At 40.2% G+C, this 24479-nt stretch overlaps 1 protein-coding gene across 2 annotated transcripts in view; it reads right to left on the bottom strand.

Annotated features, from left to right (window-relative positions):
* Positions 1–24479, bottom strand: part of pkd1a (polycystic kidney disease 1a) — a 72874-nt gene that overhangs the window by 30113 nt on the left and 18282 nt on the right. For both annotated transcript variants that reach the window (XM_014334434.2, XM_014334435.2), the window contains exons 4-23: positions 23767–23838; positions 21959–22140; positions 20746–20993; positions 19999–20259; positions 19684–19852; positions 17397–17574; positions 14841–15055; positions 13569–13690; positions 13320–13470; positions 12449–12711; positions 11864–12244; positions 11133–11615; positions 10904–11035; positions 10326–10501; positions 9558–9688; positions 6367–8990; positions 5432–5626; positions 5032–5331; positions 4498–4916; positions 3170–3320 (exon numbers count right to left, since the gene is read on the bottom strand). In XM_014334434.2, coding sequence (XP_014189920.1) covers positions 3170–3320; positions 4498–4916; positions 5032–5331; positions 5432–5626; positions 6367–8990; positions 9558–9688; positions 10326–10501; positions 10904–11035; positions 11133–11615; positions 11864–12244; positions 12449–12711; positions 13320–13470; positions 13569–13690; positions 14841–15055; positions 17397–17574; positions 19684–19852; positions 19999–20259; positions 20746–20993; positions 21959–22140; positions 23767–23838 — 6853 coding nt within the window. The remainder of the gene's footprint in view (positions 1–3169; positions 3321–4497; positions 4917–5031; positions 5332–5431; positions 5627–6366; positions 8991–9557; positions 9689–10325; positions 10502–10903; positions 11036–11132; positions 11616–11863; positions 12245–12448; positions 12712–13319; positions 13471–13568; positions 13691–14840; positions 15056–17396; positions 17575–19683; positions 19853–19998; positions 20260–20745; positions 20994–21958; positions 22141–23766; positions 23839–24479) is intronic.

Here is a 24479-nt window from a genome sequence, read left to right as displayed (position 1 = left end):
ACTAAAAGAGGCTGTATCAGAGGTTTGTGCTGCCCGTGGGTTCCCATCAGCACAGGCACGGACAGAGACCGGGTAGAGCAGCAAACAGACTTTTATTGGTGAGTGTTCACACATAATGCATAAACTAAAACCCTGTGTGCTCCACTGGAGCTTGCCTGGCATGGCGAGGCACACTCAACTCTAAGCAAAGCTAAAGGAATATCTTCTCCTAAGTTTGGACAAAAGCCCACCATCATCTATGAGTCTCAGCATGTGTATCATCTGGTTTCAGCATGCTACTGCATAAAAGGAGAGGTTGATTAGCCAGCTTGCAACAGGTGAGTCAGTCACCTGGCACTGCTCCCGTACCATTCTGCCCAACCTGTTCTCCTGCAGCTGAGCTAAAAACCACAGACCATTACCACAAGGATAAAATCAATCAAATACTCAGTAAATACACTTCCTGTTAACATTAAAATGAGTCCCTCTGTTTTTTAAAGTCCAACCTAATCTTGCACTTTCATGTATTTGATATGTATAAAATTGCTTATCCAACGTTTAAGTCCCAGAGTAGCTTAAAAAAACATATTTGATAAGAGTTTAAATATATTTGATTATTTTATCTACAGACAAACATGGGGAAAAAGTAAAGAGGTACCCGCAAACGACAAAGTTACATTTAATTTTTAAATGCATCCAGTTAAACGTTTCAGAGCTCTGATGTGCACCCACACTTTAGAAACACATGTAAATAGCAGCACTGTGAGCACAGTCAGCACGGAAATAACTGACGTGAATTGGAATGTTTATTTTAAAACTCTGAGTGACAGGTTCCGAGATTACTGATTTTCTGCACCATTAATATTGTTTCTTATTTGCAACAGTGTTGGATTTTACTTTATGGTTAATTTTTATATTCTTTACACCTTCTCGCCATTTTATCGTCATCATTATCTGATAACATCTCTGACTGGAGCAGGCAGCACTCATAAAGATCATTTTGTGTGCCCGAACAGTCGCCTGACCTGAAAAACATCCGTTTTTATGTGAGCGTGCACAGAGCCTGAAGCAGAATGGCCTGTGTTGAACTTCATTCGTTGTATACCACTCATCGCTTGCCAATCTAAAGACAAAGTGTGGATAACAACGGTACAAATGTATTTCTATAGAAGAGCAGTTCAAGTTTAGTGTTTAGTAGACCCACACAAGTTCTCCTCCATGCCTGAAAACACAACATCTTTTTAATGACTGTAATACTGTGTGTGCCGAGTTTATTTCCCATCCTGTAAGCAGCACAAACTCCTAATTTTCACAACTGTAGTTGTATGGTAAATTTTGTAACACAACTTAAATAGTCACCAAGTGAACAGCCAAGTAAAAATGGTCACAGACGTTATATTTGATTTTGTGCGCTGTATTTAAGAAACAAAGCAAAGATCCACTGCCATGTAAAATGTAGCTTATAAGATGATTTGTCAGTTATTTCATCTTTTATTAACCACCTCTGTCATCATGTTCAATTGTGTTTGTATTCAAGGTCAGGAATGTTGTGTTGAACACTTCAAGACCTGGGATCTTGTTAATTCCTCTTTCAGTCTTTGAACTGAGTGTCTTTTTTTAATCAACAGTACTGCACAACTGTGTGTGAGTGTGTGTATGTGTTTATGTGGACTGTGTAATTGTCAGGGTGGGGAGCAAAGCACCAGCTGTGGAATGCATAGTTTATCTCTAAACACTTACATAACCCTTTAAATGCCTATGTGCTCAGATGGACACCCGTACATCTCTGCACAACTATCTTTGCGATCACCTCGTTGGCCCTGTACTTCTCTAACATTTGTCATATTGACATACTGGCCTGGCCCAACTATGCTCACCTTCAATTGTCTCATTCAAAAGTTCTCCACTAAAACTGGTCCTCATGAAAATGGAAATACAACTATGCACACAAACTCTTCTGGACACTCCCATCCCACTGGGTCTTATATTGTGGGTTTTTTTGCTGCTCCGGCAGAATGTGTTCCCGCCCAGCCAAGAAAGCACTAAGTGTGAAAAACACTAAATGGACACACACATCAGCATACACTCAACTCAATTTAACACAACGCACACAAACTATCCTAAGAAAATTTCTCTTTTTCACACCAATCCTGAAGGTAGTTGCAGTGTTTGGGACTGTTATGTAATCCCTGTTTTATGAATTCACTCTTAAAAACTGCAATAAAAATTTCTGACAAATATGTCTGTAAATTATACTTTTAGGGCTGTTCGATATAACGATATATATCGGATGACGATATAAAAACATCTATGGTTTCATTTTACGCTATCGTTTGTTTCGTGGTGTCGCAAAATAAACTGTTTACGGCAATATTTTTTCATCGTTTTGATGGTCACTGTAGTGGCTATATTAATTTCTTAAAGTTCTCTCTTTCTCTTATATTTAATATAACCACACTACAGACAGACAAGCGTTTGTTTTTATGCGTTGTCGTTAGCAACAACGACGGTAAAACCACCGCGTGTCCGCTTGTTCCACATAAACCTTTCACAATAAAGCTCAAGATCCTGTTGAGACTTTTCAAAATAAACTGAATCACGTGAAAGAGCAGATTATTTACGGATGAGAAGTAAAAAAGAGCCGCCAGGTGCTAAAAAATAAACCTTAGACTCAAACGTTAGAACAGGCTTTTCCCCGCAGCACGCCGTGTAATAAATACTCACAAAGAAAACGGCGGCCGTTACAACTTATGTCTAAAAATGTATCGTTTCATGCATCGGTTAAAACACTCGACTCCAGCTACATGACGCGCAGCTGGAAACACTTCCCGCAAGTCGAGCTGCCCGAGATTCACAGAATTTACAGAAAATGTTACATTTTTGTGATTTATATCGTTATCGGACGATAGATGTCTTAATATCGGGATATGAGATTTTGGTCATATCGCACAGCCCTAATACTCTTACTTATTAGACTAAAAAAAAAGGCAAAACAAAGAAACCTAAGAGACATGACGGGACACTGTTGTCTGACCAGCAGGGCAAAGACAATTGTGTTTTAGACACAAATGTAATGCATGACACTAATACCTTATCTGCTACAATAAGGTTGCTCCACGACATGTCAATTGTTATCAACAGAATGACCAGCAACAGGCCGTGCAGCAACCTAGTTACTCCCTGTCCTTACCTTTGAGGTGTTTTGACATTCCCAGTGGTAGTGGAGTAGTGATTGTCTGCTTTGGTCCATGTTAGGGTCATACGACTTTTCTGCACTGAGCTGCAGGTCTTGTGTTCTTGACCACACCCTGTAGGTGCCTCCTTCTATAATCGGCACCAGCCTAAAAAGAAAAAGGGTTCAAATTAAGCAAGAAATTCCTTGCAATCTCTTATGCAGAACTGAACTGATTCTGCATTTCATTGACACAGTAAAGTTAGAGCTATGTTTCTACAATTAATGCATATAAAAATACTTAAGTAGAGAAATGTGGAATAAGAAACTAATAAGAAAACCTCAACAGTACGTTGTGCGGAACTACATGTAAAGCAAGTACTGTACTTTTTTCTACTGTAAGTTTTTCTTTCGCAGTTTAGGTTTACATTTCTGCACTGTTAGCTTACTTCTTCTTAGTCACACGTTTTCCTGCTGTTCTCATTTCTTTGTCACTTCCTGTGATGTTTAAGTCACATCTTAAAATTACAATATCAGTACTCTTGTGAAATAGTCAATGTCCTCTGCTCTCCAAGCCTCTAGTCCCTGTTCTTTAAAGTCCTTTTTTATTATTATATCACTTTACCATCCATCTCTCACCTTTCTGTTCTTAACCTCCTCTGGGATGTGCAAATTATTTCATTTAAATATCAGCTTAGTCTGTTCTACCATCAACAGCATCTAAACTCCTTTATACCAGCCACTATCCCCAACCTATCCCCATATTTGATTTAGAAGACAGAAGAATGAAAGAAGAAAATAGGAAATTTAAGAGGGTAAAAAAAAAAAAAACCCTCCAAAAACATTTTTATTTTATGTTCAGGGACCATATCGCTGCACTTTTCAAGGATAAATTGGAAAGAAATTCATATATTTGAACATGTAGGATCAATAATGCATAAGAGACAACGTGAGCAGAACACCAACAGCACCTCTCTCCAATCATGCTGTGAAGGGAGGAAACAGACTCGTTTTCAGTGAATGTCACAAAGACATTCAAGGAAATATTAATGGAGTCATTTCCTTAAATTTGGTTATTAAATTTGATTTGAGATAGACTGTTGTAATTATTTATTCTTGGACTCTACCAGAGTAGCTTTGCACGATTCACAGTTCAAAACAACAGATTTGCACAGCAGGTACATGGGGCAACTGTGCTAACAGCCAGAGCTGTCTCACAGAGACAGAATCTATTATAATAATATGTTTGGAAAACATGTCACATGCTGAAAGGTAAATAATGAAAAAAGGATCGACATCACAAAAAAAACTTATATGAATGCTTGGTTACTATTTTTTCTACTGACCTAGTGGAGACGATGCTTAAATGCAGACAGGCAGCCTTCCTCAGAGGCACACCTTCATACGACAGAGAAAACACTAATGTGTAGTTCCCTGCTGCCAAAGCCATCTTAGGCAACGACAGCTGCAGCCGCCGCATGTCCACCTCCACCGGCAGACGAATCGTAGCTCCGGGGGTCACTGATTGGTCCTTCATGATTTCACTATCGCAAGAGGATCCTGAGAAAATCTGCCAGAGGTACTGAGCTCCGTAGCGTATGCAGCCTTTCAGATCCACATTGGCCTCTACCAAAGCGGGTTGGAAGCGCCAGATGGACAAGCGTGGAGCTTGAACCACATGGACTTCTGGTTCCTCACACTCTAACACACTGATGTTTACTTCCACCTGCGCCAACACCCAGCTCACCATGTTACTGCAGTTTACCTACCAAGGAACAGAAACAAGCTCATAAAATCACAGTACTTAGGTTTATTTCTTTAAAAAAAAAAAGCTGTATCTTCCAACAGATACAGATAGAACGGAATTCAAAGAAACATACTTGCACCAGATAGTGTCCTTTGTGTCTGTACTCATATCCCACAGTTGTGGTGTTTGTGCGAACGGGAGCAGAGCCATCGCCAAAGTGCCACAAGCACACCACAGGATAAGATACAGGAAGGATGTAGGCTCTAAATTTCACCGTCTTATTAATGAGAGTATTCCTTGGCACAGCATTCAGATCTGCAGACTTCAGCACATTCTGTACCAATATCCACTTGGTGACTTCCTGACCTTGCAGACTGTTGAAAACCTTCACGTGAATGGTCAAATTACCTGGTTCTTCTGGAGTGTAGTGTGCCTGGAATGATGTGATTCAGTGAGATACAGCAAACCACTGCCTGTTATACTGTGATATTTATGTCGATATTATGAAATTTTTAATATGCAACCAAGTTTACCTCTTTGCCGATATGTGATGACTTGTGATGGTGCAGATCAAAAGTCCACAGATAAGTAACAGAACTGCCCGCCAATATTTTGGCCACAAACATTTTATTTTCACCAACTGCGATTGCATCCGAGATTCCTTCAATGGAGAGCCCATGTACCAGCTCCATCACCTCAACATGGAGATTGATTCTCTTAGAACTGACCTGGACATAGAGACAAGGCAAACAAATATGGGAATTGTCCCGATTTGATTAACATATTTAATAAATAATTAGTGCTGTCAGCGTTAATCTCGTTAAGATGACGTTAACGCCATAACTGCATTAACGCGGCAAATCTCCGTTAGCAAGTTAGTGCGGATCGCCCCGTGCATGGGGCTGCACGGCGTCAACGCGTTAGCACGGTTAGCTCGTCAACGCGTTAGCGCCGTGCAGCCCCATGCACAGGGCCATCCGCACTAACTCGCTAACGGAGATTTGCCGCGTTAATGCAGTTATGGCATTAACGTCATTTTAACGAGATGAACGCTGACAGCACTATAAATAATTTATTTCTTATTTCTGCATGAAATCAATACATGGTATTAGTTTTAACATAATGCTGGTATGATATATGTTTCTACAGTCCAGTTAGCATAAGTAATTTTGATTATTCTACTTTGCCCCTTATAGTGCAGCGCAAAACATTCAAAAACTCCCTGATAAACATGAAAAAACAGAAAAATGCTGTCACTGACTCTATAAAGGGCACTATGTTGAAAACTTATATGATATACTTCCTAGATAAACACATTTGGGACATTAAAAAAGGTGATGATGGGGACTGAATTTCAAGTGACAGTATTTTATTTAGTATCTGTTTAAATATATGTTTTATCTCATATCTTGAGTAAAACTGACTTGTTCTTACAATGTACATTATCTAACCTTTTCCTTTACGTTACCTGGTTGTGAGCAGTGAGATTGGCATTGTATGTTCCCACCCTGCTGAATACGTGGCTGTAGTTCTGATTAGGCTTAGCGTAAACAGTTGCATCGCCGCTGATGCTGAGAATCAGTTCAACGTCCGAACCTGCTGCCATGGAAATAATGAAGTCCACCTTTTCATTCACTGCTACAACGTTCTTACTTGCCTTAAAGTCCAACTTATCAATCCTTTCCTGAACAAAGAATTCCTTTGAAAACACTTGCGAGCTGACACCATTGGTGGCATTCAAAGTAACAGTGGCTATCTTTGGCTCCTGAAAAATTACAGATGTTTTCTTTCCCGTTTCTGTTTTTCCATCCAGCAGCCATGTCCATGTCACATTGGTTCCTGTCACTACCTTCCCCTGTAGAAAGATGCTGACACCCGTTGCTATGTAATTGTCCTGAGTCCCATTAGTGACTGAGAAGATTAGACCAGAAATTACTTCCTGGACACTGACACGCTTTGACACAGTCTTTGAGCTAACTTCATTAAAGACCTCAACAGTTACTTGTTTTTCCCCAATAGTGTTGAAGGTGTGGGTCTTCCCAGGCATATTCCACTGCAGAGCATGCCCATCTACAGACCAACGATACTGTAGGTCTGAGCCTTCTGTAGTCAGTACTGTTAGATTTACTGAGACATTGACTGCCACTGGGTTTTTGCTGATCTGAAGGTGCACATCTCCGGCTGGTTCTAGAAAGCGGATGGTTCTGTTGATAGAGAGCTGGCCCAGAAGGTTGGCTGCCCAGAGTAAGATGATACAAGGACCAGGCTTGGGAAAATTCAGTTGAACTGTTTTCCCAGTTTTGTTGAATGAGCTGTCAGGATCTAGCTCTCTGATGATGTTCCAAGTAAAGGTCATGTTGGTGCCCTCCTTTAATCCAGCTTGAAGTTTGAGACCTCGGTTTGTAGGGAAGCAACAACCATCCAATCTGGTGCCTCCCTCTCTGCCAGTCTCCTCTGCCAAAATCTGCAGCCCCTCCAACTCACGTTGGACAAACAGGAAGATATTTGCTTGTGCTGTTCCTACATCATTCTCTGCCGTCACAATGATGTTGAAAGTCCCAACTGAACGAAAGGTGTAATACATCTTGTAGGTCCCTGGGATTGAGGTACAGTGGTCACACAATATCCAAGAGAACCGCGCATTTAACCGATCGCCGTCTGCCATTTGGGCTTCAAAGGTGACTGACTCGTTGAGAGGGACTTTTACCAAGCTTGCATTGACTCTCAACCCACTGATTGGTGCAATCACAATAACTGTTAAAGTAGTATCATTATGACTAACTGTGTTGGCTGCTTTCAACGTGATATTGTATTTTCCAGAGATGTTGTAGGTATGAAGGACATTCTGTCCTGTAAGCTGATTTCCATCTCCAAAGTTCCAGGTGTAAGTGACATTGGAGGCCAATGAAGAACTGATAAAAGTGTATGGTGCTCCAAGTGTCAAATTATTATACTTTGTGCCATTATGCTGAATGACAATTGGTCCAATGGGCATCAGAACCTCAATGACAGCACTAGCATTACTGCTGGAGATGTTATTGAAAACATTTACCGTCACCATGTAGAGACCTGGGTTCTTAAATGCTGTCACCATACTCCCTGAACCATGAATGAGCACAGGGTCTTCCTCTTTACCAAAGTCCCACTGATAACTGTAGTTAAATTGAGGTTCAGCTCTAACCCAGAATTGTATTTCGTCTCCCACAGCATAATGGGATTTCTGAGGGGTAAGGCTGATGTTGGTCAAAGCTGGCTGCACACACACCCAGGTGAAGAAATTGGCCTTGGTGGTCTTGTTCAAACCAGTGGAAAGGAGCAAGGAAAGGTGGTAATTCCCACTTGCCAAATAAGTGTGAGAGACTCTGGGGTTGCCACGGTGTGTCTCGTTGGGACTTCCGTCCCCAAAGCTCCATTCGTAAAGGTGTGCTGATGCGTTACCAGACACCCAGGCTTGAAAGTTGACAGTGGTCTGCTCTCGGACACATCCGGAAGGCTCCATTCTTATAACTTGGAAGACAAACACCTGAACTGGAAGGATTGTCCATCCAGAGCTTACAGCATTCATAGCAGTCACATTTACTGTATAGTTACCATCTATCGTATAGGTATGTGACACGTTAGGCTCAGATTGAGTATAAATTTTTCCATCACCCATTGCGAATGTCCATGTGATGTTGTTACCCGAACGAAGGTGTGCCCACACCTTTGTAGGACTGTGAAGCTCTGTGGGAGAAGTGCTTTTAGCTGTTAGATCTTCAATCTCCTTATACACAAACATCTCAGCACAGGCACTATTAGAGCTGATGGTGTTGTTTACTGAAACACAAACAGTGAAGTTGCCCGACTCTGTAAAGGTGTGCGGCACACGGCGACCTATTTGAGTGACAGAGCCATCTCCAAAGTGCCACTCATAGTGAATTCCATACGGTGTGGGCAAAGGGTGAGCCTCAAAAAAAGCTGATTTGCCAGCGAGGAGAAGTGCTGGCTCCGTCTGTATATTGACATGAGTGAGGATGCTGTAGACGCTCATGTTGATGCTCTTAGTGATGTTCTCATAACGATTGGAAACTGATACCAGTGCGGTGTATATTCCTGAAAAAAAAAGAGAGGTGGGAATGGGAAAATCATGAAAAAAGAAGATATTTTCTGTACATGTTTGGATCATAAAGTTCTGTGACTCTGTCCACAAACAAATAAAAACATGCATGATTTAAATTTAGCTCAAATTTAACTTCTGGACCTCTTCCAGCTCTTCAGTTATAGTTTTGGATTTTGCTCCACTGAGCTGGCTCAGAGGTCCCAATCTGACCTCTTGCATTTAAGTCTGAAATTTCACCATGCACCTAAAATTTGCCAGTCAGTCTGATAACTTGGTGTAAAACAGATTGGACTTTGATGTTGAGAATTAAAAAAACAGTCTTCAGTGGAAGAACTAGCAGTGCAATGGTCCAGGCGCACAATCAAGAACATGCTTCTTTTGATGTATTCAAAACAGCTGTGAAATGTCCAATATGCATAAGGAGACAGCCCTGAAGGGGAGAGAGGCTTCAACTTATTCAACCTGATTATCATAACTTGTAAGCTATTATCTACTTTCAGGCTTAAAAAAAACAAAACACACAAAAATAGGCCTTTTTATTTCAAAGCTGTTACTGTTACCTGGCTGAGAGTAATTATAGGTAATATTGTTGCTTAGGAGGACTTGATTAGGTGAGTCTTGACAAAAGAGGGAGGAAGAGTAGGGAGGCTTGTATTCAAATTCCTTATATCCTCCATCACCAAAAGACCATCTGCAACATGATACAATGCAAAAACATTATCAGAAATCTACAAATAAAAAAAAGCAACATTCTTTATGTCGTTTACGGCACCAACAAAGTGAATGTGTAAACAAGGTTATAAAGACAACACGAGTACTACCAATACATGCACACAAACACAGGCGCACTAACTGGAGAGATGGAAAGTGGGAATCTTTTCTGACGATGCAATAAAGGGTTTGGATGAGGCGAAGTGGAAACTGGAACTGAGGAAGCCTCTCAGAACCAAAAATGGTGAGAGTGCAGAGAAACTAAGTGAGAGAGTACTCCAAAGTTGGTGGGATACAAAGAGTGGAAGAAAAAAATGAAGAAAAAAAAAAGTAGAGGGGAAACAGCCGCACAGAGGGGAAAATTCTTGTCAGCAATCTTCCCTAACCGCACAGTTATAAATCCAAGGCTTCTCTTTGACTTGACTGCTGCAGTGCTATTATGGCACACAAGAAGAGAAAAACAGAAAAGAAGAGCAAAGCATAAGAGAAATAGAGAAAACAAACAAACAGTTTTTCACTCAGCCTTAAAAATATAATAAAAGTAATAGAGATAGAAATGGGCAGTTATGGGATCACTGTAAATAACGCTGTCCATCTATCCACCCTGGTGTTCATACCGGAAAGTGGCAGAAACTGACATATCCATGACCACCGAGGCAGTAAGAGTCTGAGTGGAGCCCTGGGGGACCACATTTGGCACTCCCCTGACTGTGAGGTTGACCATGGGCTGGAGCCGGTCTACGGTTACGTTGAAATGGTCTGTGAGCATGCTGACATGGTTCATGGCTGTCACCTGGGAAGATAGCGCATAGTCAGTATGACATTAGGCTTGTGTCACATCTGCATAAAAAGCTGTTACAACGACAACCGCTATGTTATTCTGATAACCAATCACACAGTTCATTTCTCAGTTTAAAATTCATTTCCCAGACATTTATTGGCTCCATATTCGAAAAGATGACTGCCTTCGTTCTCTGTAGCTATTTTCACACATTCACTGCAACACACTACACCTCTGAGTTTTTCTAGACCTTAATGACAAAGGTGCATGAGCGAACACAGCCTATCTGATGCAAGTGGTATCAAAAACAGATGTTTTACATATTAATTAATTTTTTAAAAATTGTCATAATGTGTCCATATGTAAGCCCAGGTGTGACAACAGTTTGACTTCATAGATGAGACAGAAACTCACTGTAAGTTTGTAGATAGCAGCATTCTGGTAGATGACATTGAGGACAGTGTTATAATAAGTGAAGTAGGGCTTGTCATCCACTGTCCATTTAAATGTGGGGTTAGAGCCTTCAAGCACTGACGCTGTGTAGCTCTACAATAGACACAGAGCATAATGCAGGGTATAAACACGAATTATGATCTCTTCATAAAACTGTCATTCAAATAAGCCTATAAGCAAAATAACTCACCACAACTGACTCCATCAGTACCCTGCGTGCAGGATGTGGCTGCACCACCAATCCTCTCAGTGGCTTTTCCAGGTGAACAATCACTTTCAGGCTGGCCTCTATTACATTATTGTGGGCTTCCAGCTCCACCTTCACTGGATCCTTGTGTTCCTCCATTTTCAGACTAAGATCCAGCACTGCAAACTGGCTGGGCTCTGCAACCACACCACCAGATCCTGGGTTTGCCCCCAGCTGACAGAGTGCTGGATTGGACAAAAAATCCAGGGGACATTCAGACTTGAAAGTGGCGCTATGATTACTGCCATGCCAAGATACCGTTGTTGGGTCGCGAGACTGCACACGGAGTAGAAGCCGGGTGTCATTAGACTGAATGTAGAGGGTGCCATTCTGCACAGGGGGATGGAGGATTGTCAGGCCCAGTGGAGCCACCACCCGCAATGGGCACGATGCAGAGACTGAGTACGACGGTTCAACAGAAGTCACCTGAAATGTAAATGCATTTTATTTAAATTATTACTATTAAATACAAACCACTAGAATAAATGTGCTAAAAGATAACAGCCAAAAACTTCCTCAAATGTTTAAAACCTAAGTATCTTGCAACATTGGTGTTATAGGAAAAAAAATACTAATTCTAACACTTCAAACTCCTCACTACAGGTTCCATCTTCTTTAGTGGCCTCCACCTGCATGTAGAAATCTTTCACATGCATGCTGTGTTGATGGCTTACCAGCAGGCTGTAGTTTCCAGGTTGAGGAAGCCCAGCAGACAGCTGCGATCCCTGCAGCTGAGTCGTACTCCGTTCCATATAGAGCACTCTGACAGGGCAAACCACTTCCTCCAGCCAGCCTGCTTCGCCAGTCTTTACCAGTGTCTCTATGTCGAGCTCCGGGCCAGGCAGAAGGTCAGGGTCATGGTCCAGTGAACTGTCTGCTGGGAGTCTGGTGTTATTGATCCAGAACCACTCCGATCGTTCAAGACCTAAAACAGGTTGTCGCCATGGTGACTGTGGGGAAGACTGGCAGTGAAGCAGGGAGGATGGACCGGCATCATGCTGCAGAGCGATCACATCACCACGTGAAACCAAAATGTCCTCCAATTGGTCTTTTAACTGTGAGAAACAGGGACCAGAAAGGTTTAAGTTAAAGGCAGATACCAATTTGTCTTTAAATACATGTCTTTACTGAACACAGTTTTAGTAGTGACCTAACAGGCATTGCACAACAGCAGCAATCATTTAACTGTTTATCTATTTTGATTGTATACATCCTCAAATTAAGTCACTGATATTAGAAGCAAAAGCGAATCCTCTCACCAGCACATGTAAAGCTGATCCTGCTGGCAGACTGAAAACCACCTCGTCCTGTAGGATGTATCGGGGCCTAAATGTCCCAGCTGTCAGGTGCTGAACAAGGGTGCAGTTAGGACAGGAAGATGGCGGGCAGGGATTAGAGAGGGGCAGGCACCGACCCTGGAAGGGACACCACTGCTGTAGTCGGGGGCAAGAGGATGGATCACTGCTCTTGGTGTCAGTTGAGACACAAAGAGCTACCGGGGCACATGCTGGGCCTCCGCAGCCTAAGACAAGAAGCTTTGTGTTATCTCTTAAAAATGAAATTTGTACATGCAGCAGTGTTGTTCAACTTCAATTCTATTGAATATGCAGATGGGTAGTTATATAACAATAATGATTTTTCATTAGCTGCTCAAATAGGTATGAAAGTGCAAAAATGTAGATTAAAGGAAAGAATTACTGAATGAGAGAAACTAAATCAAACAAGAAAATCTCGTTAAAGCAAGTCAAAAACTGTGCACTTGTGGAACAGGAAAGTGAAAGATGTGTGTGCATGTACGTCTGGGGTAGACTAAATTTGCCATCAGTGTGATTAATACTAAACTACATTATCCTTTTATCTCCTCCATCTCGTCCCCTGCCTCACAGGCTTGAAATCAAAGACAGGAAGCGCTCAGAACTGAGATGACTTTGTTTGTTTGATTTCCTTCCCTTCATGTTTTACTATACTTTCTGTCTCCATGAAAATTTTATTTTCACATTCACCTACCTAACAATTTAAGACAAGCCTGGTCAGTGTGTCTGACTAGAGGTGTGGGATCAGGTGGCTTATATGTTTCTTAACACCTGGCGAGTGTATATTAGTGAGTTTCTGTGTGTGTGTGTGACTCACTGGGGAGCAGCAGGTGTGTGCCGTGATAATGACAGTGAGGTCTGTATATCTGAAATCGGACGTTGACTTGTGAGCTGAGGTTCTGAGTGACAAATTCCAGGGAGGACAGACGACCTCCCTGAACAAAGCTCAGTGCAGGGAACAACAGCATCTGAGAAATAAAGCAGAAGCAGCTTAATGAAATAGACTCTGGAATGAGTCTGACGCATAAAAAAAAAAGAAAGATATTAAGCTGAGATATCTCCTTACCTCAATGACACCGCTGGGAGGTTGTGAAACAGAGTGGAGTGAGGGTGAAGCACTGTGGAAAGGATTATGGGAAGGAAACACAGCCATGCCAACCATGTAGATCCCGGCATCTGGAACACGGACTGGAGAGGCAGAAGAAGGATGCATTCAAGGTGAAAAAAAAAGCACAGAGGATAGAGGAAGTAACAGATTTCAACAGGCAATTTTTTTGAGATTTCCAGGTACTTTGCTTACTTAAAAAAAAAAAAAATAATAATAATAATAATAATAATTCACCATAGTGTATGTCTGTATGTTTGCTTGCATGTTCTCCATCTCCTGTGCATAATGCAGGGGTCTGGTAGTTTACGAAAAAAAAACCCTCTAAAAACCTTGAAAATTGGCATACCAAGCAAACATGTCCATGTGTGCCCATAGTGGGTAGCTGTGGGTGAACTTTGACCTGTGCGGGCAGGGCAAACCCATACTTATCCCATGTGGGCCCCAAGTGGATGTGCCCACACAGGGCCCACAACAGTTTTGGCGCTTGGGGCTCCTATGTGGAACTAGGGGCCCACTGCACTTTCTCCCTTTGGGCCTCCAAGAGGGAAGCCCACTGCGTGCTGCCCATAGAACAGCTAGGTGGGCCCCTGGGGTTACTATGGGCAACCAAAGACCAAGTAAATAATTTGACAAAATTTGAGGGAGCATTTTTTTGAGTTGGTAGCTCCACACTTTGGTGGTTTACACATTTGCATACCAAGTAAACGTGTAAACCGGCCTTGAAGGAGATACATATCTCTTTTGTGGTTGTGTCAGGAAAACAATACAATGAATATCTTGCAAATCAAATGTGTGGCATTGCTCTGGTAACCAATTCTTAAACACCTTGTGAATAAGCAACATTTTTGATCGATAGTATGCTCCAACCTCCATATCAGTTAGAGGCAGTAATGCACCATAGGGCACATATGGGCATTGGTGCGCAGCCCACTGTGGGCCCACATGGACCCCTAAAAAACAAGCTGTCTGGGTGGTTAGGTAGGTAGGAGGGAGTCGGGTATTAAATGCTCTTCACTTTCTATAAGTGACACATGAGTTTGGTGCCCAGACACAAATAGTAATAAATCATTTAAATAGGAGACGTCTGGCTAAGCTTAATTTGCATACAATTCTAGGTGCAGTGGGTAAAACTGCATTAAATCTGTTCCTCAGTTTTCATTTCATTTCTCTAATCTAGTTATGTGGACTGCTTTATATTTGGATTATGAGACAGAATGTCAGCGAGCTTACCTTCAGCAGTGTACTGGCACATATACGGCCGCTTGGCATTGCATTGGTATGGACTGGTGTGACCGCGTGCTTCAAGGAAGACGCACACATTGCCACGAGAGCTCGTCGAGCGAAGATGAAATATCTCCTCTCCCTCCTGCATCTCTGATCCGTTCACCCAGTGCAGCTTGCCAGGGGTGTCTATATCAGTCAGGCCCAGCCACACACCTCGCTCCCTGGTGCAGAAACAAATAGATAATGCACAGATTAACACTGAATGATTGACATTTAGCTACGTAACTTTAACCTCGCACCATCTTTTCAGAATGCACACAGGAAGACACATAACAAAGGTGAGAAAAAATGAAATGCAGGAAAAAACAGAAAAGTTGTAAAAACATTCAGAAGTAAATGAGTTTGACTGTTAATAATTGAGAATGAAGTCTGCCAATTGTGCTCTCAATAATCAATGTTTGCAGGGCACAGAGACTGAAAAGTGGTTTTGAGTGAACCCTGGTGGGATAATACGGAGATACTATGTTAGATAAATTGGATTTTGGCTCAATGTGTCCATTAATGGACCTCGCCGCTCCCCACTTTGATTTTCCTTCCTCCTACGCACAGTTAACTGAAAACAAAATGGCCTTCCCTCTAAAAGAAAAGTCAGCGTGATACTCACCGTGATCTAAGGACAGGGGGAAACAAATCAAACATTTTAGACATTTTGTTTGAAGCAGGTTTAAGCCATTTTCTGACATTTTCCAAAAATCACCTGGATAAAAGCTATTTCCTTTTCTTTCCTTTTCTTTTTTTCCTCCCACTTTTTGGGATTTTTCAAAATACCTTTGATAATGACATCAGAACGAGTGACCAGCGGTTACACAAAGGCAGAAAAAGAACAAGAAAACGTCTTTGTCGCACAAAACAAAGACAGATTCTAAAAAAAAGAAAGAAAAAAAGTTCCTTATATAAGAGAGGGGTGGAGGAACACATGAGCAGAAGAGGATGGCGGGGATAAGCTCCATCTGCAGCAAGTTTTTTTTCTTCTCATCCCCTTTGGTATACGAGTCCTACACTCAAATTAGCACACAAATGTACACACACAAAAACCCAGATTCCTACGGCGTTAACGTTACAATGCAGCTGTGCTTTTACAGATGTGTTTTTGTGACCTTCTTACACTTAAACACAAAACACCGAAAGCCTTCAGACCAGTGCGAGAGCAGAATACTTTTACAAAACCAAAGCAAAGCCAAATCCAGAGCTTTGTTCATATACATGTACAAACGTACATGCAGCAAAATAGTGTCCTATCAATGTGAATGAAACAAAAACACATAACACAGGGGTCACATTCAGTCAAATAAGGATAAGTTCACACACACACACACACAGACACAACAACACACACACACACACACACACACACACACGAGGAGGGGAGAAAAAAGACAAACACATTTTGCATGCACCCTTTTCCAAACCATGTAATTCTGTGAGTGTCAGTGATCGAACGTTTAACATCTGTTTTCAGTATTTTTGTCTGTTTTGATACTTTTTGGCTGTCGTTTCAGCAAACAGACTGGACCATAGCTTTGTTTGAGTTTGTCACTGAAATAGGGAAGACGAAATGTGTGAGCTGGCGGTCCCTCCAGTGACACGATTTAGATACTTGCTTAGAAATAAGACCCGTTTACACCTTTAACACATGACATGACGTTTCAGTCGCTGAACTTAAGCTGGCTACAGAAGAGGGGCAAGCAAAGATTTAGTATTGTTTTTTAAAATTGAAGCTTTAATTTAAAATGGAGCTTTTCAAACAGCTCAACAATTTATTGCAGTCTGTCACAAAACTCTGTGAGCTAAATGCACATTTCCCACGATGGGAAAATTAGTAAGGTCTGAGACTGACAGATGGAGAGAGATGTATGAAAAAGAAGGAAAGGAAGGTGGAAGAAGAGGAGATTATCTTCAACAGTAAGGACTGCTCAGAGAGTGACATTTTATAGACTGAGCTGAAGATGAGAGGTGAAACGTCTTCAAAAAACCTAAAGAAGTCCAGTTGCTTTTCTTTCCAAGCTCCTTAGATTACCATTCCTGGATGAATGACAACCTACCGGTACACAGATATTTTATAGACTGGAAAGTTAAATCTATAAATGTAATATCCTCATTTATTTTAAGGTCTTTAAATCAGATAGTGGTGATGTTCTGATAAATAATGTTTCTGTGAAACATCTAAAAACAAATTTAAGTATACTGTAAATTCTACCTTTTATAATAGCTATAGTGTCTATAGTCTACTTTTATCTTCATGTGTATTCAGTTAGCTAAATCCACAAAGAGCAGTGAGTATTGGAGTAGATGCACAGGTCAGCTGATCACAGTCCCTACAGGAAGAAAAAATTATTGCTGCTCACAAAACAAATTCTTATGTGACCAGGCTGTACTGCTACACCTGCTCTTAGGGTTCCCTTGGTAACAATGCACAGATACATTAGTTCTTGAGGAAAAAGATTAACTGAAATTATTTTCCTGTTTCAGTTTGTGAAACTTGCAGAAAGAGTAAACACTCACTGTGTGACTTTGGTTGCCAGCAGGTTACGCAGCTTGTCACTCCTGACTATTGCCAGATCCCCACCGCGGTTCAAACACTGTTTTCGAGCATCAGTCCAGCTCAGCTCTCCTGGAAGGATCTGGAAACAGCTTGAGGACTCGTGATCGTGCGTCGCATCTACTGGACAGAAAGGAGAGGCTGGAAGGGAACAGAAACATGAATGTTGTTTAACAAATACTCTGAAGGTATTCTTTCTAGAAGAAAAAAAAAAGTGCAGCTACTATTTCATAATTAAAAAAAACAAACTTAAAACATGCTGAAGTACAAAATAACAGTAAAGTTAGTAAGTTGCATATGATTGCAAATCAGTGTGATCAAATAATAATTCTCATTAGGAATGTGTTTATTTGTTTTATTTTTTACTGGCCTCAAATATTTGTTGTAGAACATGCAGAATATGTCTCTCAGTCAAAGTCTTCGTTATTTACGATATAAAAAGAGCTATAAAAATCTGTAAAAAAAATTTGTTTAGAGACTTCACAGTGAAAAAAAAATGCAACCTGAAGAGTTTCTAAAAGCCTCAGACAAACAGGCAAAAAATGTAGACACAAGAGATGTTGATATATGGGTGCAAAGTAAAGCACGAGGGGGGAGACAGATGAAAGACGCGGGGCCTGACTCACATCTCTAATGTGCAAACACAAACACTCCTTGGCTGAGACAGTAGAAAAAGGAGTACTGGCATTTCTTTCCTATCATGACGAATTTGTCCTTCAGCAAATCACATTAGTTTCATAGACTCTTTGGCACTTTGTAAAAATTCTTTCTCATAATATCTCAAAGAAACAAACCAGTGAAATGAGCAAATAACAGTTAAATATTACATTGTGAGAAATTGTAAGGGAGTGTCTTAAAAGAGAACGAGTATAACAAAGGTGGAAAATGGAGGAGAGGGACAGTACTGTGCAAAAGTCCTCCATTACCGCGCTTTTCTTTATAATTTGCTAGGAAATGGGAGATAGGTGCAGCAATTTACTGAAACAGGTTCCTTTTTATGTTTTTCTATCCAGGTGTACGATTACTGAATATGCAGTGTGTTTGGGATCATTATCATGCAGACAAATTACACCAGCCAATGCAAGCAATTCGCATCGCAGCCTCAAAAGTTAAGCAAAGATTTTGGATCAACATCTGACAAAATACTTTGGCAGTATGTTGTCATAATTCATAATTTCTTAAGGGCGTGACTTTCAGACACTGTTAATCTACAGTGGACATGTTTTTGGCCTCCATTTGTCAAATTCCCTCTCATATTTTAAGGCCACACTGCACACTTTACAGAAATGAAGAGTTTTTGGCTGATAAATGATGCAAAAATACAACCCTATGTCTGCCAAACTGTGTTATTTTGGGTATTTTTCAAAACTTCAAGCAAAGAAATGAGGAGAAATTATTTGTTCTTGTGACGGGCTGCTGGTAACAAAGTTACTGACAACTTTAAAGCACAGGAATGTCTGGCACCCTTGGAAAACAGAATATAAAAAAAAAGAGATCTTTCTCAAGACCTTTGTCCAGTCGAATGTATTTAGTTTATAGTTTATATAAAAGTTGGTATGTCTGTGCGAAAAAGGAAGGTGAGTGAATAACAAATGCATAACTAAGACTAGACTGAACAATCACTTGAATGAGAAAACTTTGAGCTCAGATTGTAGAGTGCAGACACAAAGCTACAAAGGTTAAACCAATTTTATACAGCTGCTTTGGCACCACAAAAACACATACATATATATACATTTAATACTAACAGGCAAAATACGAAGACAAAGTTAACAACTAGCTGTAAAACTTAGTAGGTCGTGCCACAGCTGATTCCCATCAGATGGCTACAAACATACAGAACAAGTGCTACTGTTACACCTGTTGGCTGGATGTACCATACAAATGCTCAGCTACAGTGTCAGCGCTTCATTCATAACTGTGCATAACTGGTTTTTGCTGTTCCCAAGTGCCCAAAAAGAAATGCTTTCTGGAAATGATTGTGATCGTGCAATGTTGATCTTTTATTACTGCCAAATTTCTAATTACAAAATATCAGCAGATTAAACAATTTAATCTTCCAACCAGATGATGGTAACTCCTGTAAACATTTATCCTTCCAGTTTTCCAAATAACCCCCACAGAGAAGCATTAAGCTAATGTTCAGATTTAATCAGCAGGGGAGAAAAAACTAATTGGATGTTGATGATCACAAGGAGCTCGAAATGTGTGAAATTTCAATAACTGAGATTGCGTGTTGGTATACTTTACCTTTGGCAATTTGGACATCATCTTTCGTAATCTTCCAGTCTACATTCAAGCCAACTGAGCCCCAGCTGACAAGTGTGAGCTCCAGACTCCTATTGGCCACAACAAGAGTTGGACAATGCAGCTCTAGTTTAGGAGGAAGCATTATAGTCACCTCCCCTCGTGCAGACACCTGAACACACACAAGTAACATTTTAAAATCCAAACACACACATACACACACAAAGTTTCTTTCTCAAAAAAACCTCTTTGAACATACATACAAAAATTCAGCCTGGATAAACAGAAGGTTTAAAATCCTGTTCTTTTTTCTCTCACCTTCTTATGTCCCGCCAAGGCCGTCAGACTGACTGTATAAGATCCTGGAAGTCCGTATTTGTGAGCTGATGTGGTGCTAACGGTTCCTGTGGTGTTGGCACGGGGTGAAAGGTCACCAAAGTCCCAGGACAGCGTCACAGGTGTGACAGAGGAGTTGGCGGTGAAAGTGACGTGGTTGTGAACGCTTTGCGGCTGGAGAGGAGTCAGCGAGACCGAGAACTCCACCACAAAGACTTCGCGAGCCAGAGCCCACCCACATTTCTGTGAATTAAAGGAACCCATATGAAGAAGAGCTGGTTTTGGTGTTAATACATACGCATTTAAATAAAATAACAAACAATTTTTCCCATTAATTGTTAAGATAACTGTGGTTTTCCTATTATTTCATAGTTCTGAATAAAATCTGATTATATAGAAACTGTTCCAATTTAAATAAACCATTATTACATTTTTATTTGGAGCTTTAACTAACTTCTATTCCAGATTTCCTCTGCACAGCACTCTTCAGGATATAGGGAAGTCATTCAAACCACAGAGGGAAGTTGTTGTTTGGCTATTGAAATTTTACAGGAAATCCTGAATGTTGTATAATCAAATGAGGAAAGAGCAAAGAAAAGGAAACTGGATCTCCAAAACTTTCTTTTTAATCGAGTGACGGCTGACTTACAGAGAAAATATAAAAATGTACATAACGGAGCACCAGAGGTTATAAACAGAGTCTGACAGAGCAATAATCTTTACACAAACCTTCATCACATCGGGGTTCGTACAGGCAGCAGAACACTGAGACGTGCTGATATAGTTGGGGTCCGAGTTTTTGCTGCAGAGGCATTCGTGCTTCTCTCCTAAGCCCCCATACCGATGCGATTCATTGAAACACACACTGTGACACTGTTCCCGTGTCAAGTTTCGGAACGTGGAGTAGGAGAAGATAACAAGTTCACTTCGTCCCAGTCCTCCACTGTTGCTATCCTCAAGGCACGCAGCATACAGACCTGAAGTGGACAACACAGGTTTAAATCTCACAGGCTTATCAGAGATATCAGAGCATGCTCTGCCTTTATCATAAATAAAGGCAGAGATTTTTTATCATAAATCTGCATAAAGTCTGCAAAATACTAAAGGTGGGGGAAGAAATCGATACTGTGTAGTATCGTGATAATAATGTATCGATACAGGGACAGCAGAAATCGATATTTTGTTACAAAAAGGGTTTTGTGCTCTGACTTCAGAGCATGTTGATCCTTTTTCTGAATCCTGACATTCCTTCACTGTCCAAATGTGTTTAACTTTTTTTATGGCAGCAATAAACATGACAGTTTACTTATTTTAATTTAAGACATGTTTTATTTTAATTAAGTTTAAAACTTTTTTATTTAATGTAAAATTATATTTTGTTTTAATTTACTTTCAAATTCTTCAGTTGCTGAATGGGCTGCATAGTTTTCATATTGCATAGTTCAGAACAGCTATAATTGTACCGGATGCATTCAGTTAAGTTGGACTAGACTGTAATACAAACCGTTCAGTTTGTCAACAATATAACTGACTGAAATGAGAGAAAGACTGAGTGCGAGACTTTGATATTAGATAAAATGAATATTGATAAAGTTTACCTTAATGTACAGAATCTGAATATTGCAAAATATTTTTAAAAATTGCAATAATATCGTATCGTGCGTTAAGTATTGTGATAATATCGTATCGTGGGATGTATGGTGATTCCCACCTCTACAAAATACTACACAATAATGTTTGTTTTGTCTGAGGTAGAAAACCAAACAGACTAAGTATTTCACCTTTGTTGCATCTTCAGTTCATCGAGTTACTTTTCAAATATAAGTCCATGAACTATTTATTGTATGATGTATAAGCACTGAAAAGAGCAGGAAATGATTTCTGGTGAATTCTATAATGTGCATGTTTTCTTTTAACTTCACGAGATGATGAGTATATTTACCTGTATTTGTTTTCATATCACAGGTGGGCAGTCTGACATTGAGTAAAGGCTGATCTTGGAGGTCAAGGGGGTGGCTGCAGCGCAATTCATTTGAGCGTCGAACTTGCACCCCTTTTTGCTGGAGACAGCTGACAAATCGGAACAGCTTACAGTCACACTCAAAGGGGTTACTGCTTAGATCACTGGAGAAGAGACGGAGACAGACAAGGAGACCGAATCATTAACTGTTAAACATCTCAACAGTCACAAGGTTGAGCACCGTGGTTGCCACTGCTAAACTGTCATCATGCGGGGATGACACATTTATAAACCATTATAGCTGCATTAATATGTGCATAACCAACAAGTAGCCTCTCTCTAATAAATTAAGAACTCTCTCATTTATATTTGTGTGTTTGTGTCTGTTGAAAGCCTTTCTCAACCTCATTGTTGAGAAACAACAAACCTACAGATGATATGCCATCTCCTTAAAAAGGCTAGCTCATAATGTGTATGAGTGGTGTGTGTGTATTCAGCAGCTCAAATCATAATTACTGCTAATTATTGCCTGATGTGAATGTCTTATGGACTCTGTAATTTAGGAATCATCAGCCATCTCTATCTTTTTTTAATCACAGCAAGTAACCAATAAAAGCGACATTTCAGTTTGATTATTTAACAACACTTAGCCACTGCTTTCCTTTTCAGTAAACATCATATTTTAAATCTCTTATATGACTTAATGCTAGTTTCAAAGACATATTTAACATAGTTACACCTATAAATTTACAGAGCCAATGCTGATATCAGATGTCGGCCCAGTAATAACTGGACAGCTTGAGCTCAGCTGTTCTTTAGTGTTGATCTATTAGAGACAATTCTTGTATTCTATATTATATTTACGGATTTATATCCACATACTAGATATTACTACATGTGAGCATGTGCAGGCAGAACCATACATTTTGTATTCTGTTTGTTTTTTGTGAACTATTTTATGATTTCATTGAGATTTAACAGAAAATGGCGCTCAAGTGGGCAATGACCCCACAGGTAGAATTATAAGAGATAAACTTGAACTGTTATTATCATTATAATAGATTTTATAATAATTATTCATATATATTTATTTTGTTTGCATTTATTTTATACACTGTGTATAAGTAAGGGGGATTTAGAGTAACACATGTAATTATGACATATTTGCAGGAGCTGGATGGTCACAGGTAAACTTTCTCTACCTAAAGAGACACTCTGTCTTTGTGAGGGAGACAGAGCGTAACTGTTACTGTGTAACTGTTACTGTGTAACTGTGCTCCTTTAAGCCACTACAATGAGCATAATAAAAGGATCATGAAACGCATGCTTAATGGTATTCAATCTGTGTTTTTATGCTTCAGTTTCTACAGAATAAGGGTATTTTTTAAAGACACGTGAGAAAGGGAAATGATGAAGAAGAATAAAAATAACAATACTGGCAATGACAGAAAAGGAAAAAAAAAAAACACAGAAGAGACAAAAAAGAGAAGGAACTAAAAAGATGGCGCAAAAATGACTGCAGGAGAAGAAGAGAAGGCAGCCTGTTATTGATTAGTCTATTTACAAAGACTCTGCACAAGAAGAAAACTTTTCTTTTAATGTGTTGTGTTTAATATGTTGAAGTTTAATTACTAATGTAATCAAAACCTTCCATCCAGCTTTGGTTCATGTACTGTGTATGTGTCCCCTGCACAGGGGACACCTGCTTATTTCATAACGTGCCATCAGGTATGAGAGACAAATATTCACAGACATAAAGCTTACAGTATACAGTAAGTGCAATTACTTACATCTGAGTTAGATTACATAGGTCGTCACATATCCTTTCTTCAATGGTGGTGATTTGGTTGTTGCTCAAATCACTGATGGAAACAAAGAGACAAATCAAATGTCAATATCTTAAAACAAGAAACAAACAAAACAGAAAAGACTTTTTCCTTCACGTTTTCACTAATGTATACCAATTACTATCATTTTGGCAAGATTTATGTGACTAAAAATCCAACAAAAAGGTCATATAATGAATGAGTTTGTAAACCCTGTTTCTCCTACATTGTTAGATTAAATTAGTTAAAGAAATTAATAACTAAAAGTGCTGAACACTGACTTTTGCTATTTTACTTTGTCTCATTTCCATCTGTCTGTATGGAAATGCGCTCTTCCTCCTCTTCATCTCTCTCCCTTCTTCTAGTTTCCTTCTCTACTCCTTTTCGCTCCCTCCCTCCCTACTCTATCCAGAAGGCTACATAATGGAGCCGTTGTGTGGTGGTTTTGGAAGGAACTGATGGAAACCATCAGTCCTCTCTCATCACACACACATACACACAAACATGTGCTTAAACGCCCATTCAATGGGTGGAAGAAGTAAGGTAATGGATGGAGGAAGGGGGAGACCGACAGATGGAGAGAGGGAGGTAGTGGGAGCCTGGAGCAGTAGGCTGTAATTGAAGTTAATCGTCCTGTGATTACTGTGTGTGTGTGTGTGTGTGTGTGTGTGTGTGTG

Source organism: Haplochromis burtoni, unplaced genomic scaffold, assembly GCF_018398535.1.
Source record: "Haplochromis burtoni strain Fernald_Lab_line unplaced genomic scaffold, NCSU_Asbu1 Contig_70, whole genome shotgun sequence".
Classification (NCBI taxonomy): Eukaryota; Metazoa; Chordata; class Actinopteri; order Cichliformes; family Cichlidae; genus Haplochromis; species Haplochromis burtoni.
This window is presented reverse-complemented; position numbering and strand designations above follow the sequence as displayed.